Genomic DNA, 17,583 nt, shown 5'->3' on the forward strand with positions numbered 1-17,583 from the left:
AGGATAAAATTACCGCAGACAGACATTTGGCCAATCAGATTGCGGTCCCATTTACAGCCCAAAAATACATTCCCATAGGGTTACATAACATTGCCTTAGGATCGCATCAATATTCATGCTTTTGCTACGGTCATAACGCTGCACGAATGTCACCTCGCCATCTCATTATAGGCACTCCAGTTTCATTCCATAATTTTGTTTAGGTTCACCCCCCACCTACCCATCTTTCAGGTAGTGCGAAACTACTGAAATTTTCCACACAACAAGAAGATAACAACTCACTCAGAAAAAAAATGTGATAACATTTGAGCGCCAGTGCTTTTCAACATTTTTTTTTTTTTCCGTAAGGCTGTCAGGGGCTAATTACAAAACACACACAGAATTTTATCGATTTCATATTGTTTTAATGTGTGATCACAGATTTCTCCATGTAAATTTTGAAAGCCTTTAAAATTCTGTCCTGATACAAAGATTTGCCCAGGACTAGCTCAGACCATTCACAGTGACTGTGTGCTAAGAAGGCAGAGGAACACCCAGATATAACAGCAAAGTTTACCACCAGTTCTCTTAAGCCTCTCCCAGAAGGCCACTCTCAGCTTTCGCCTTTACAAAAGCCCAAGACGGCAACATCTGCGGTTTGGAGGAGTCTCGCATGAGCCATGCCCACCCCTTCACCTGCCAACCCCCCCGACCTGACTGTCACCGGAGGGCGAATAGGAACCCCACCAGAGATGAAAGTGACCCCACGCCCTTCCAAATCAAGATGGGGAAATTCAGACTCAGTGTTTCTGAGCCCCCTGTCGAAACGGGGCCTGACAGGCAGCCTTTTGACAAATCCTCCCGTTCAGATGGCCCACAACAAACAAACAAGTAATGAGGCCGCGAGGCTCGTGTGGCAACACCCTTTGTGCCCTCTCTGTAAGCGACCAGGAGAATCCGCCACACATGCAGAGAGCACATGTAACTGCCCTGCTAGACTGCTCACTCTCTTTCCGCTGCTTACAGAATTCTGAAAATAAATTTAGAGAAGCGCGTTTAGAGAAATTAATAAGAGATTTAATAAAGCACTCGTTATTTCTAATCTTGCAAAGAGGCAGTGATTTAGATCAAAGAGAGCAATAAAATAAATAACTGCAGAAAAGGCGGTTTACTTTTCCCCATATTTTACTCATTTCTGTATTTCTGCAAGGAAAGCTAAAACAATTTTCATGTCGTAAATATCCACCGTTTCGAAAATCAAAGCCACATTTGGTGAAACACTTTCGGTGAGCGAGGTGCCTCTAGCGTTCATGCTAAATCCTCACTGCTAGTCTGCCCAAAAATCACTGGGAATGCTAAAGCGGCATGGAGACAATATGAAATGGAGATAATACTAAGTGCAATTACGCAGGTTAAATGGCACCACAGTGCACCAGGAAGGCAAAGGGGGGTTGCAGAACAATGCATGCAGATGCACAAGGCCAGCACCAGGGTCACATCATCCTATTTAGCACAGCTACAGACACAGCTGATATATATGCAAGCGGTGTGTGCATATACATATATCAGCTCATTGCATGAACACATTGTAAGGGGTATGTAAGTGAAGCTGTTAACAGGATGAAACCAGAAATCATCATGCAATGTGCTGCTGGAATTGCTAGCACCAGGTTCCAGTGCAAGTCTGCTTTACTGTAATTAAAAAAGAAGGAAATTAGCCTCCTCGCAGGTAAAATGAGATTAACATGAAGACGTCCGCTGGGAGGGAGCACAAGCAGTGCTAACCCTCTATCAGAAAATCTCATCAGGGAAACATTACCAAATATTTTCACTTGGAAAGAAAGAGGGGTTATACTGCAGGGTCCTTAATCTTGCCTTTTGCACAAACCCAGGCATGGTGCTGGGAGCTGTTTCTAAACCAGGTATTCATTTCTAATAGAGAATCAGAAGGCACTGACAAGCGAATCAGCTGGGTTTTCTCTCTTAAAATTTTGCCTCTGAAATCATGCAGGATTATCCGAACGTTAACGTAACATACACAATCATGTACACTGTCAGAAAGGTGATGAAAACCAGAAGCTTCGTACGGTCAGAAGTGATCGGCTGAAACCAGTTGCATAGCGGCAAACATCACCGCCACTTTGTAAGTGCCGGTTTCTCATAAGAAAAAATGAAAATTTTGTTGCTGTCCAAAAAGTTTGTCATTTTGAAGTGTCTACACCAATAGACATGCAATTCTCAAAAAAGGAAGATTCCCTCCTTCTGGGCAAACAAAGCTACTGAATTCGCAAAGGGGAGAACGGTAAGCATATTAATCAAACTCACACGGCCGACATTTTGTCAAATTGCTCCTGGGGAAAATGTGCTGTCTTACTTGAGAGTCACCTCCCTCTGAATTCTAGCTGTATACTTCTTATATAAAACACCAAGAGGAATTTCTACAAACTTATTCGCTACCTTCAAGAAGCAAACATTGATTTTACACATGGCAGCATTGTGATTCAGAAATATCACAAACAAGTCCATCAGCACATTTTGATTCCTCACCTCTGTTTTCCATTTCACAGTTATTTCAACTTTCAAACAAACAGTTTGGCATAAACATATGTCAGTAATGACTTTTTATTCTCTCTTAGAATTAACAGTGAACCGGGTCAAGTATATTTTCTATATAAAAAAAAAAAAAAAAACACTGCAGGGGCTTTGATAAGAATCTGTTCGGATGACTTATTTTTTCAGGTGAAAAGATATGTGACGTTGCAGTGCAAAAGTGCATGGGCAAGACAGATGCTGTTAATGCCATGTACTAAACCTCTCTGTGAATACCATCAATGCCATGGAAGAGAAAGGTCTGGGGATGTTGAAGAACCAACTGCCATGCAGAGACACAGACAGTTTTAATGTAAATGCAGGATGTTAATGGTATTATCATGTGAGATATCTATGCATAAAGTCGTCAAAAGCCACTACTTAGAGTTCCTCCGCCCAACCCCCATAACAACAAAGATTTAGGAAATATGTTTGTGTACTTTTACAACAGCATGCAAACCTTACACATAAGCTAAGAGCTCCCCCTAGCAGGTCAAAAACAGCACACCCACTGTAATGGAGGCTACTGCCACAAGAGCACAAAAGTTGAAATTCTGAAGGATTCAAAGAAAATGAATGTTAAGAGGAAACCACTTAATGATAAACAACTCAATTGTAACAAATTAATCAAACCCAGGCTAAAAGACAATGGTTATGGAAAGGAATATGGCTGCCTTTGTTCTTCCAGATAGCATTAGTCCAGAGATATTTCTGCATATTTGACGGGAAGGAAATGCACCTTTCATCGGCAGCATAAGTTGAGGCATGCTCTTTGTGTCCATTGTCTTAACTTAAATTATTCGCTGGCTGGAGACGTTTCTTATGTTTATCTCTTTCACAGTAATAGAGGTGAGACCACGCTTATGAAGGGAAACAATACACCTTTCCACTCATAATAAAAGCAACTTTCAGAGACTTTTTTGTCCTTAGCTTTGAACATAATGAAATAACATTTCTGAGTTCAATGAAAGTGCATATTTAACTCAGAATATAACCTAAGCAATACAAACATGCAAGACGTCATTGCAATTAAATACTATCCAACCATTTAGAGGCCAATAAAAGGCCATTGGGGTTAATTTACTTTTTCTTTATTAAAAGAGAATTTGATCCATCTACACATTTCTAAAGACAGTAGTTGTGACAGATGTGATTTTTTTTTTACTGACACCAACTGCAAGACTCCTAATAAAAAACAGGATAGTATCCATAGTATGAAAGTAAAGCTTCACTGCAATAAAGGTGCTCTCTAAAAAGTCTGGATTGTGCTATAGGGACTAATCACTGTCCTCTCCATTTCACTCAAAAATAAATTCATTCTGTTCATCTGAATTTTACAGCAAAAAATAGTAGATCATAAATTACATGGAATTTTAGGCGATATAATTTTTAGGAGATAAAATGTATGCAATTTATTCGTAATCAAAAGACAATAAAATCACTCAGTATCACTGAAGGTGTATTACACTACTGTGAAGTCAAAAACATAACAACCAGAAAAGAACATGGGTCTACATCACATATTCAAACATACAGAAAATGGCTGAGTACAATTTGTGTTTTGCAAAAAGAAATTGTGGCTCAGGTGGCATGTAGAAGTAGAGTACTGTTAACCACGCTCTAAGCTTCTCTGTGAATTTAAGAACAAATGTGAAATATGTATCTCTCACGGTGTGTTTGCAAATTTATAGGTATTTTCCCAGCTAGTACTGCATCATTACTATGAACAGTAACACTCTGGCATTGCAAACAGATGTCTTCATATCACTGTTTGTATTGTTTCAGATATATTTAAAAGTCAATGGACTTAAGAAAACTGTAATAATAATGTATGTGTAGCCATAATGTTTCTTTCATCCTCAGGCTGCTAAGCCTGTAATATAGTTGAAGGTGAAGCACTGCAAAGTTTGCTGGGGACACATATGAATTAACTTGTGCAACTGAACCTTTCGAAAAATTGGCTCCAACTGACTCGCAGCTAATCCACTGAAAGACCGGCGGTTAACAAAACCTAAATACCACAGACGACATGTTGACTAGCAGACGTATGCGTACATTTTACTGCTTTCTCAAGACCTTCCCCCAAAACTGAAGTGAGGTGGGCGAGACTGCGCCTTTTTTTATCTTGATGTAAAATTTCATTTGAAGTAGAAACATTTCAGTGTATGCTTGCCAAGAGCACCTAACTGTAGCAGCAGCAACACACATTTAAGAGCCACTTTGATGCATTACAGTGATCGTAAAATTAACCTAATACAGAATTTCCATTGACTTTAAAATTCTCACAGTGCTCGGAATACATTCTTGTTCTTTAAGACTATGGTTTCGATATGTGGGCTTATGTGTTGACAGCTTATATGTATAATGCATGTGCGCGTGTAAGTTTATGTGCGCGTGTCTGACAGGGAACACGGAGAGCACTATTTCTTTTGTACATCAATGATGAAACATGCAGAAATTCTGGTTCACCCCTTCTTAGACTATGCACCAGCACCTGTGGACCATGTTTTAGGTAACATATGACTTCAGAGTCGGTCTGTTTTGACAGAACTTCAATGCGACACTCCTCTTTTGTCCCAAACCCACCAAATCTATGTTTTTAATCAACTAAGACATTTTTACTGTCCTGGAAGTATATTCATGAGCTAATAATTTTATCACATCGTTGCAGCTCCCAGGCTCACACTGAAGGGCTTTGTGTGCTTTTGGCCTCTTCATTATGTCTATGTGTACACAGTCTCTCTGAAACACCCACTTGCATTACAGTATCCATTAATATGGTTTAGTACAGTTACCGTGTGCACTACACACGTTTTTATAAGTATTAATAATTTCCATTTGGCCCTCAGCCTTCACTGCACTGCCTACTCTCCTTCAGAAATCCACAGCTGCCGTCATTGGGTAGTTCAAAGTAGGAACAGGCCCTGTGTGATTATATACCATTGTTAAAAAGGCATTAGAGAAGAGATGATCTGACCATCATGGAGTCCCACTCAACGTATCCCTCTTAATAACAGAGGACCTGGCTTTTTTTGTGCTGTGGCATGCATGAGACAGAAAGGCGCATGCTGGAACTTATTTAAGCCTCGAATTCTGAGGAACATAACACAAACTCACACCGCAGGAAGATCCCAGGAATTCAAATTCAGATTGCTCATCACAGCAATTATCCATGATACTATTAATGGATGGATAATAATTGTATCCATGCGCTACAAGAACAGTATATGATTAAAGTGAAATTAGGGCCTTTTTTGATATTGTTAAAGCACTGCACACAATAGACACATGATACAGTACGCCAAGAAAAGACACTGGTATAAAGTGGCCTACGTAGAAGGTACGTCTACAATTTGCAAATGACAGAAACATTTCCCATTTTGTTTTGTAATACCTACCATCTAACAGGTACCAGGGGCAGCAGCGCTCGTACACTGCCTGGTAAGAATAATCTCATTACATATTGCCCCTAAGTGTGCTGGGCCGTGGTGTCATTTGCATCTATTTGCATCAGAACAACAACAAAAAAATGACTGGATAAACTTACAGTTTGGATAATAGGCAGAAAGCTGTTATTAAATCATCATTAACTGTCCCCACAGGAGATAAATGTGTGTCCAGAATAAGAGGTTATGCGCCAACCCATTAAAAAAAAAAGCACACCAAAAATGATCAGTCTGTAAATGAAAGAATGGTGTGTGGGACAGAATGTGCAGAATACACAGTTCTAACCCAGCACAACACAAACCAGATTTGAGATGGATTACATCATACTCTCCTGCTAGGAATTAGCTGGATTAGACCACAATAAGACAGCATTTAAGCACTGGAAAACACTTGGAAAATACTGGACTGATTTCATTGACTTAAACTTGGATTCCCCAAAGTTGTTACTTCTATTCCTTCAAAGGACAGATTAAAATGTGATTTACAGCTAAAGCAAAAGTGTCCTCCCTAGATGGAATTATCGGCACAACTGCATAAAAGTGTCACTTTTGGGGGGGTTAAACTAGCTGGATCCACGCGTGTATGAAACTATGCAACAATCTGTCAACATTCCATTAATTGAAATATGTAATTATTTTACTCAAATAAAGCACGTTCTCTCTTTCTCTTGTATGCACTGAGCATTTTCACAACTTAAGTACTTCGGCAGAGATAAAGCTTTTCTCGTAAAATGTCTGCGTTTCCTGCCACCTTCCTCTGCGCTACCTTCGCCTTTCATTGCTCAACCTTGGTGCAGACACTTCACTCCAAGACACTGCATTCAGAATCTGCTCCAGCTAATGTCAACATTGTTACAGTTACATTTAGCAGCTTGATGCATAAATGACGAGGATAGCTGGACTTCTATGAAACATTTATTCTACGAGGTCTGAGAATTTCAATGCCCTGACGTTTTGCACCAACCACCTGCGTACCTGCAATGAAGTAAAAGGTCTATCCTGTGAAATGCGAAATTGCACATCAAAAAGCATTGATATATTAAACGAAACGGGGTAGAAATACAATAAATGAAGTAAAAATGTATTCACTAAGAAGCATACAATTACGCTTAAATATAAACACAACTAATCAACATTTTAATCTCTAAAATATATGCTGTAATTTCCGTGCATTTTTTTTCCTTTTATAACACATAGAAATAAAATAATAACATGCAATAACATCCCGCAGATAGGTCCCGTCCTCACTATATCCTGCAATAATAACAATACAAATGCAGAATAGAGTGCAGATTATAAATAAAAGCACAAACAATACCGTCGGTGGCACGCAGCGTCTCACCTCGATAGTGTGGGTGATTCTGAACAGTGCCTTTGCTAGGGGAGGAGAAAACTCCATAATATTTATGTATTTAAATTTTCTTGTAAAATAAAACATACATATTCGGAGAAGCGGCGTTCTGTGCCAATAAAGTCCCTGTTTTCACTGCATCGCAGTTAAGAGGAAGTTTTTGTTTTGTAATATATATTTTTGTTGTTTCTTGCAATTTTGTAGCCTAGTATTTCGATGGAAATTCGACTCGGGCCGTTCCATTTAAGAGGAAACCACATTTCAACATGAAATATCCCCGACTTCAGTAACACTTCACACAAAAATATTTTTTGTTTTCAATTTCGTGCAGATAAGGTGATGTTTGCCATGACTCGAAAACATATCATCTTGTAGTATTCCAAAAACACCAGGGCGAAGTGAAATTAAATCAGCGTTATGTGTAACTGCATACATCCATGTAAAGTGAGTTATATCAAACTATGTTTTAAACCAAGTCTCACTCAACCAGTTAATATTGTAAATATTTTCATCACGTGAAGTAAATGTATTGTCCGGTATTGTTTGAGTGAAAGTTGACAAGCCTCCCACCGATTCAATATCCACCTACCACGGCCTAACACACAGCAAAGCATTTCAGGAAACATTTAGTCATGTATTTAAAATATCAGTATTTTAAGACATGGTTTAAATTACATTTTACTCCCTTTGTGACTACTTGATTAGACAGCTTGTTTATTTTACGTGAAAACATTCTAAAAGAGAGGGGACTATTGTTGAAAAGGTAGAGTCTAAGTAGACTGTAAACTTGTATAGTAAATAATACATATGTTCATCATACGTTTGCTTTCATCACAACGCTGATATCCAACTATATTTACAGTTGTCTGTGTAACTTGCCTAACCACATGCAGGGTAGACTACTTCAACATCACTTTCTGAAGACAACATCTCCAACGTATGTTACTGAATGTGTTGCATTGAAATACTCGTCGTTTCGAGTCGCTTAAATGACACACAAATCAACCGTATGTTTAAATGCAAAATAATTACAATAATAATAAAACAAACAAAAACATCTGATGGAGTCTCGATACATGCACGTTTATTAACAGTAATAAATGCAGGTACTTACGCGTTATTATTTCCCTTTGAGACAAGTGCTGTGGGTTTCCCTGCTTGCGACGGGACATTGCCCTGGCATTTACACACGCATCGCCCGGAGACCTGCACTTAGAAGGATCGGCTTGCTTCCCCCGTTTTCTTCTTCCGTTTTTCCTTCAGTAACTTTTCCTAGGACCTCCTCAGAAATGGCTCTGCTCTGCTCTGCTGCTTGGACCGCCAGTTGGATAAATCAGACTTTATAGTGGTCCCTTGTTCAAAAAGAGCGAGTCTTTGCGCCTAGCCTCTTAAGTCCACTCTAGCCTTCCCGATGACCAGACCTTAGACACACAGCCCTGTTTCACCTCCAATCTTCTCTCCGTCACACCATCTGGCAAAGGTGTATGACGAGTGAATGTGACCGGCACAAAAGCTGGAAATATCCTTGACGTTTCACGCCTGTGAGTGACAGTTTTGAGCAAAGCACTCCGAATGTCTCTTTACCTTTCTGGACAATCAAAACGCTCTGCCCTGTGCGCTGCTTTGACAGCTGGGGTACGGTGACCACCACTGTTCGCCAAGTCTGTGGCTCAGGTGTTTGGACGGGATTCTTATTTTTTTGTTTTGTTTTGTTTCTTAAAGGAAAAAATGTTTAAACAATTAATAATAAAATGAAAAAAGAATCCAATGTCCTCTCGGCACTTGGGTTTGCCAAGCGATGGGCACCTCTTCTCTCTGTACACTGGTACTACCCTAGAGCATGGAATGCCAAATACTTTTCAGTCTCTCCAACTCTTTTACTCTGGCTCCCCTTGTACGGCACTAAGGAGACCGGGGACACACACTGCCACCCCTTTTGAAAATAGAACAAGACCTGCTGCCTTTTTTTTTCTTTTCTTTCACTATGAAGATGGCGGAGTCCTGCTTCTCCGGGAGCTCTCTGTCTCTCTGTGGCTGGGTCTGCCTCTGTACAATGGGATAAAATTCAAGTTCAAGTGCGGACGTGACGTTAAGTCTACAGTGAGAAAGAAAAATTGGAGACTGTGAGAGACTGCAAGAGCACTGGGGGCGACTAGTGGTGGCTTTTTACAACTATCGGATCACCAGCATAGCAGCGCGAAGTGAGAAGTACACATGGACACCGCACGCCTGTGACTAGCACAGGGAACAGTGGACAGACGCAAGGAGTACTTAATAGTTACTCAAAACAGGATACCATGTATAGATAATCTAAAATACGAAGTGCCCCGAGAAAACAAATTCGAAATGAACACTTTGCACGTATTATTGTTCCAAAACAAAAACATGTCATACCTTGCCGAAAGTTCACAGTCCTGTAGATATTAGAATAGCCGTTTCACATTTTACGTATTATTTGTAGCATGAAAGACCCCGTAAGTGCTATGTGCTACTCTTTAACGGCAAAGCACTGATTTACATAAAGGGTCATTAAAACGGGTTTGGCGGTTAACCTTCGCACGCAACTGGCCTGAGATTTATTATTCAATGTAAATTACATGCAGCACCCTTTTATGTTCTGTCGGTGTTCCCTTTTATTTTTCGACCATCACGTTTATTGAGAGTGGAATCAGGGGTTACAGTACGAAGAATCGGCGTTGAACAATAGTCCTTGAACCGATCATTTAATGGTCACCTGTTTTTACGCTTGAAAAATCAGCACTCAATATTGTGACAACCGTGGTAATTTACAAATGATATAACTGTCTAAATGTAGACATGACACCATTTGCCTAAAATAATTTAAATTGATTCATTTTTTTTTTCCTAATTAGCAGATATTTTATGTGACAGGACAGTATCAGGTGTAAACTTGAAATGTGGACTGTTAAAATGTGATGTTAATCACACTACTAACCCTCCGACGTTAACCTTTCTCCTAAGTATGAAACATGTGGATTACGTGTGAGTAGAGATTGATCACTGCATTCTTGAGTTATGTGATGCTTAAATAAGTGTCTTTCGAGACAGGGACAGAGTCGCATGAACATACTGGATGCATGTAATACGCTTCGCCTGATTTCACTTGCTGGTGGAAAGGAACAATATCGTGCTCTAAAACGTCTCGTATGGCGCGTGAGAAAATGAAACTCAGAAGGCATAAGACAGCCCACATGTATTCTGACTTTGCATTTACATATGCATTTATATTACTGAATTATTAGGGGTTTTAAACCTCAGTCAGCAATAGGCAAAGGTCAGATATTTCCACCACTAGAAGCCTGTGGGCATGTCAGAAGAAAATCCTCAAATTTCAGGTTTAAAAGTTAATTTTAAAAAAACTTGGTTTCAGTTGTATTCTTATGTGTTCACATAGCTGCCACAGAGCTCTGATGTAAAGAAAATATGGCACTCACGTGCGCGAAATATATTTGATTTGGAACCGTCTAGACATGAGTCACCAAATGACAAACATATAAATGTACCAAAGGCTTAAGCATAAAGAATGCTTGATATGTAGCATGAGTGCGCTATTTAATTACAGTGCTCCGTGTATGTTACAAACTAAAGGTACTGGAGTTTTCAGACACGTTCAAGATTGCAAGTGCTCCATGCTGCCTCGAATCTATATGCCGTCGTCAAACTATAGACACACAAATGTCCGTGACTGTGACTGATTTTTGATAGTACTGTAAATGTTTGCATTGAAAATAAGACTTTTGAAACAACTTGTTAACATTAGACACAGTTGTTTGTTGTCTTTTTTGGTCAGAAGGCCGTGTGATTAGATATGTGTACTATGCTATATCAAGAATGCTTTACAAATCGTACAATTTACGATTCCACTCTCTCCACCGTAAGACTGTATGCTCTGCTTATAATGTTCTCTGTTTAAGGGAGAGGGAGACTAACTGCGTTGCTGCCGAAAGAGTCGGTTTTCTAGTTCAGCTCAGGAATAGATAACATTGCGAGTAAAGGTAGCCACAGAGAATGATGAGTGGGTCAGGGAGTTGTGATGTTTGACTATCACATGATGATCTTTGAGAGACGTACTGGGGAATTGAACCATCATACATGTAATGCTAATTGGGAGGAGTGCAAGAAATAATTTGTTCTTGTATATTATTCAGACATCCATAACATACCCCAGAATGATGACCAAAAACAGTAACCCAGAACTTAAAAAAGAGATCCTACTTGTTTTATCTTAGTGGGCGATTACTTTCGGTAAGATGTGGAACTGCCCCTGCATCCATAGTAATACGCCACTGTTTGGGTAATAGAGGGCAGGAGGTGGGTGTGGAAGCACTCGGCGCTCCCATTGATTGATTCTATCAGATGAAACAATGTCTGCAGCGATCCATCTTTCTGCGATCTGCGGAGTGTGTCGCTGGTCAGCCAGCCTCACACACTGCTGCCCTCTCTCTCCCTGTCTCTCTTGCTCTCTGCCCCTCCCCGGCTCTCACCCCTGGACTTCTGGAACACCTCCAGCCTCTGTCGCCAAGCTGCTGAGGGGCAGGAGACAAAACACCTCATCTTTGACCTTCTCCACCCAGTACACAGTCACATTCCTGAGCCACTGTCTGCTTTCTCTGTCCTCACATATATTATATGCCATGATCTCTATGACTGTCAGTGCTAGTAGCGGACATAGTACCAGTAGCATTAGTATTGACACTAGTGGCAGCTGTATTAAGGTTTATTTGTAAGTACAATTGATTACCTGTTTTTCTTTTTCTTTCCAAAAATGCAGCATTGTGTGGAGTTAGGGGGATTGAGAAAGTTTGAGAATCTCAAATGACAGAGTAAGTATTTTCTTTGTTTCCTCATTTATAAACCTCTTGTATGACTGTAAATGGATGTTGAATCTCAGGCCCTACCAAGTCTCTCATCTTGACCTCAGGAGTATTTCTTAATGGGTATGGGGGGATCATAAGCACATGCAAAAACTGAAAACGTGTTTTTTTTTTTTCTCTCAACACAGTTCATATTCAACAAGAAACCAGGCAGTAGCCTGCTAGGGGTAAGGAGCAGGGCTTATAGCCCAAAGGTTACAGGTCCATTTCTCAAGTGGGCCACTGGCGTTGTGCAAGATTCATCATCCAAATGACTTCAGCAAACATCCAGCTGCACAGATTGTAAATTACTCTGAATAGTAGCATCTTCAGTGTAGACATTTTGGATACCAATGTGCTCTGTCACAGACTGTATATGTTGATTAACAGTTTCTTTCTCTGTGGTTGTTGCTTTATTTGACAGATAATGCTTTGTGGACAAAATAAAGTGATGAATTAATCTCCCACCACCAGTTGGTTCATTGTGATCCATGCATTTAAACCATGCGCTAGTCAGCTTTGGTATGGGTGCGTTTCTGAAAATCATTGAGTTAAGGTATTCTTTTGTCTGCATTCCCATGCATACATGAGAACAAAGGTAGGAAATCCTTGGACATTATCCGCCGCGGCCCACAGCGTCTTAGTGCACACCAATTGCAATTCAAAAGTTTGCCTTTTGCTAAGGTGCTGTTGATGCTGCAGATCATCTTGTCGCGCGCGCCATGAAATATGCTCTGAAAGCCGCAGTGGCCCACTGTTGCAATTCATTTCATGTTGACTGATTCATAGGACACTTACATGGTTCATTCTCCCATATTGCCTGCAGTGTTCTCCTCTCCACCAATAAATAGTCTTTTCTTCAAGGGTAGCGTTGGCTGAGAAACCGGGCTTCAGTTCTTTCTCGGTACCAGCTTGACACTCTCCGAGCCAAACGCTTCTTCCATCAACCAGCAACAGTGGGAGGATATAAATAGTCTCCTCAAGCTAATTTACAAAAAAAGACAGAATAAAAAAGGGGATTGCATGTTTTCCAAATGATTTTTTTTGTTATACAAATAACAGGACACCCACGTCCATTTGGAGGAGAATTTGCACCGCTTTGTCCCCAATATTTAGATGAACACATCATTTACATGTAAATTGTTGTTAAATTAAAATGTAAATTGTTACCCGAGTACAACTAGATAATAAGGTAAGTTTATATTCAGTAAATACAGGGCAGCAGTACTTGTAATGGAACTGGCCCAAATGACCAGCAGGATTGTAGGTTTGAATTCATGAGGAGAAGACTATGGTTGCACCCTTGAGAGAGGTACTATGGCTGAGTTGTTTCAGTGCTCAAAATATGCAGCTGTATAAATGTGAAATGTGAAAAATTCAAATATGTAAATTATCCAAATTGCCATAACCAATAGGATAACCATAAATGTTGAATTTTGTTGTTTTTTGTTGGTATGCTCAAAACACAGTTTGTATCATTCTTCTATTTTGCCTTGAATGTAACTCAGCATGAATTGTTAAAGCTCCCTGAAATCAGCATCCTACAGTAAAGTATAAAAGTATTTGTTGAAGTAACATGTGTCTCATGCTCACTTTCTCAAGGCCCCACAAATGTGTGCTCCTAATTTGAAATAAGCAGCTTTTACCAGTATATCTGTTTACATCACTGTGTTGTTGTTGTCGTTGTTATTGTTATTATCATGTATTATAATGTATCATCATCATCATCATTAACGACAACATCATCATCATAATTAGTATTCTTATTATGAATTGTAAACAGTAGGACAAATATTGTATGAGTCATATGGGTTGCTTGTCTAATGTGAAACACCGTTGTAGAATAACATGCATGTAGTCTAATGTTAATGTAAAGAAAAATCCTTTGTTGTTTGACTACCAGGCATGGGAGACTTGGTTAACAAGAATGTGCTGGTCGTCCTTCTGCTTTGATTGGGTCATTAGTCAAATAGCCAGCAGGTACAGTCCCTTGTCTAGCTTCCTTCTCCTTTTTCTTGTCTCCTTATTTAAAGTTCAGTACTTTTTAAAGACAATTAAGAGAAGTTATCCATATTACTTGTCTCAGCTACAATGTCCAGTTTATGCCCTTGTTAATTTGCATATATATGTGGTGTTTGGTTTAATGTAAAGGCTAAACGAGCTCTGTCTCTTGTATTGCCTGCATTCAGCAATCAGGGTTTAATTACTTGCAGGTAGGATTCCCTTAGTTGTAATATTTAAAGCCAGGTGGCACTTTACATTAAACTGCAGTAGAATTACCCTCTAATGGATATCTTTATTCTTGAAAATACGTGTATGATAAGGGTCTTATTCCAACCCTAATTGTACAAATACAACCATGTAACAGAAAAGTAAAAGCCTAGAAATAAGCTCAAAAATTATGAATTTGGATCTATGAATTTGTTTCTGAAATAATATGTTAAACATTGTTCATTGTTCCGAATGAAAATAGTTAAGATGTTTAGTATGAATAGTCTTTCTTTCTCTTTTCACATAACATAAGTCAAACACATAATACAACTTTAGGCTAGAGTACAGTTTTACATGTCTGCATACCTACATGTGAATATTGATATTCTGGTTAAATTGTACGGATGGCTTTCACTTTGCAAAAAATATTATTTTATTTTGGACTTTTTCCTTATTTGTATTTTTTTTCTTCCTTTTTCTTTGTTATTTGTCTATTGATCTTGATAAAGTGTGAAACAGCTTTGGCTGAATATTGTATGGAATCATCAAATCTATCAAATTTAAATTTACCTTGACTTTTTTAATGAGTTCACTATCTGTAGCTTTCCTATTGAGGTAATTCTAATAAGTACATTTTAGCAAAAATGTAAATTGTAATGAATGTGTAAAAATGTGTAAGTGAACTATATAACTACAAACTGAAAAGAAGATTAGTTGCACAGTACTTAAACGCCATAGACATTCCAGTATCTATAAATTATTTGTACATCTGCATTTTTATGCAGTGATTTGAATTGTAATATTCATTGAATGTTGACCTACATTTCATCACTTTAAAATTTATGTAAAAAAATAGGTGTGAAGAACTGGAAGTTGTGGGAACACATACTATCAAATGTTTGCCCTGTAGCCGTGGACCTGACCTTTTTCAAAAACAAATATCATTTAATGAAATAAAAATAGGCAGGGGTGGAGACACTTGGGGAGCAAGTTATAGTTGGTTAGGTATACAGGAAGTATTTTAGAACTACTCATTTCAGCTGAACTGGTGCACTGCTCAGAGATATGAATTTAATAGTTAAATTAGAGGTGTTAGTATCTCAGGCCTCTGTGAGATATCCCTCTGACTTGTAATACAACAGTACCCTCTGTTGGCTAACAGCTGTCACATGTAAATGAGATGCGTGCTGCTTGAGGAACTCTAGGGCCCTGTTCACAGGGAGAGAGAGACAGAGACATTCTACTGCACTTCCTCTCATTGAGATGGTGCACTCAGCTACACCTTTGTACACTGTTCTCAGTGAAACTGTCGTTCAAAGTGCCAGCAAAGTCAACTTTCTTCAGCTCAATTTTGTTTATTTTGGCGATGTTTGTTTTTGAGAAGGATACTTTTAAAGCTTTACTACTGAATTTCTGCATTTTATAATTATGCAAATAGCATCCAGAGTCATTACTTTGAAACCGCGCAAAATCTGAATAAAACGTAGCTCACGCCTCTGGGTATACCTATACACATACGTTGGTTTTACATTAAAGGGTTGTTCACACCGAAAATGTGCTGAAGAAAAATATTCAAATGAACCCTTCAGTGTAAAAAAAGTTCTCTCAGGACCTTCAGCACATGTGTTTAAATGGGAATAAGAAAGTGAATAAGCCTCTAAGCACAATTAACAATATCAAAGTTTAAATTATTCCTTTTAAAAGAAAAAAATGCTAATGATAGGTTTATTTAGAAGCAGTTACCACATTCAGTTGCTGAACTGTATTCATAATTAACACTTGCATTGACTTATGCTCTTGTGTTGCTTTTTTATCAGGCAGTTTTTTCAGAGGGACCACATTTAAGAATAGCTAATGTTACTATAATCAGAGTGCTGATTATAATGGCCGTTAATATGCATGTTGGTCATTATCATTTTTGGGAGAAATGCTAAACAACGATTTGGCCTGGTTTCCAAAAAGTTCATGTCTTTCAACTTGATTCCAGGTACAAAACAAAAATATTTATGAAGAAAATGATAATAATGCATTAACATGTAATTAAATAGTAACATAATGTCTCATGCAGTGATAGATGGATCATTTACCTGAATCAAATACAAGCATGTCTGTGATTCTCTAACAGTGGAGTATTCTGTGATGAGAAAAGAAAGCATGAGGGACAGACAAGGGAAAATTCCTCTTGCATAACACTAAAAAATAGATCATTTCATGTTATTACAATTTTAGCAAGGATTATACGGTGCAAAAGTGTATGAATTAACTATAAGGGAGGTATAGCTCCCAAAGAATAAAGTATGGGATTGGGGTGTTTTCAAGTGTGAAATTTAAGGATTCTGTACATCTGTACTAGTCATTCCCATTACAGGGCTAGTGGAGTGAAATGTCTGTGAATTCCTGGGTCAGAATTCAAAACTACTGCAGATCATATCTCCTAAAACAACCAATGTATGCTAATCGGAATTGTTTACAATAATCGTTCCCTCTGCGTTCCATGTGCAAGGGAAAGTCACGTTCTTTTAAAAAAAACATTAATCTCCCTTTAATCTGGAGGAATGTGTCTCCTAATTGCTTTTTAATACAAGAAAAGATGAGGTTTTGTCAAGTGATAAAAGATGTGCAGAATAAAGGATCTTGATGCTCCATGCTTCAGCTGTGTGTCAATATCTTACTGCCAGCTGAGAGGCCAGCTCGCCGGGTCGCTCTCCTGCCCCGAAATGAGAAATAAACTGGGTTGCCGGTGCCAAGGGCGCCACAGATCTCTTTAGGACCTCCCTCTCGGAGATTCCCGACGGGCCGGCTGGGCTCGCACTTTGAGGAACCCGCCGAGCAAACACGGGGAGCAATGTGATTGTTTAAGAAGAAAAATGGCAGTGGAGTGTGACTAAACCCCTTTGCTTGGCAGTCAGATGCAGGCATACTTCCACCGTTCCCGGGAGAACGCGCGGCCTACAAATTTGGCATTGAATAGGAAAGTTTAATGCTGCCAAAGGCACATATTCACAACAATTAGGTACCTTTCAGCCCCTGTCCTCTGGGCTCTCCTGTCCCATAGGTAGATATCTAATCACACACTGTTGTTTAGAAGAGCATTTCCCTTTATTCTGGGGCCTCGTGCTGACATCAGTACAGC

The 17,583-nt window shown here is 39.1% G+C and overlaps 1 protein-coding gene across 3 annotated transcripts in view; it reads right to left on the reverse strand.

Moving 5' to 3' along the window:
- bcl11ba (BAF chromatin remodeling complex subunit BCL11B a) overlaps positions 1–9,386 on the reverse strand; it is a 49,194-nt gene extending 39,808 nt beyond the window's left edge. For all 3 annotated transcript variants that reach the window (XM_036542586.1, XM_036542585.1, XM_036542584.1), the window contains exon 1: positions 8,480–9,386. In XM_036542586.1, the coding sequence (XP_036398479.1) occupies positions 8,480–8,537 (58 nt within the window). In that variant the 5' untranslated portion in view covers positions 8,538–9,386. The remainder of the gene's footprint in view (positions 1–8,479) is intronic.
- Positions 9,387–17,583: the final 8,197 nt, after the last annotated feature.

This window comes from Megalops cyprinoides, chromosome 12 (genome assembly GCF_013368585.1).
Source record: "Megalops cyprinoides isolate fMegCyp1 chromosome 12, fMegCyp1.pri, whole genome shotgun sequence".
NCBI lineage: Eukaryota > Metazoa > Chordata > Actinopteri > Elopiformes > Megalopidae > Megalops > Megalops cyprinoides.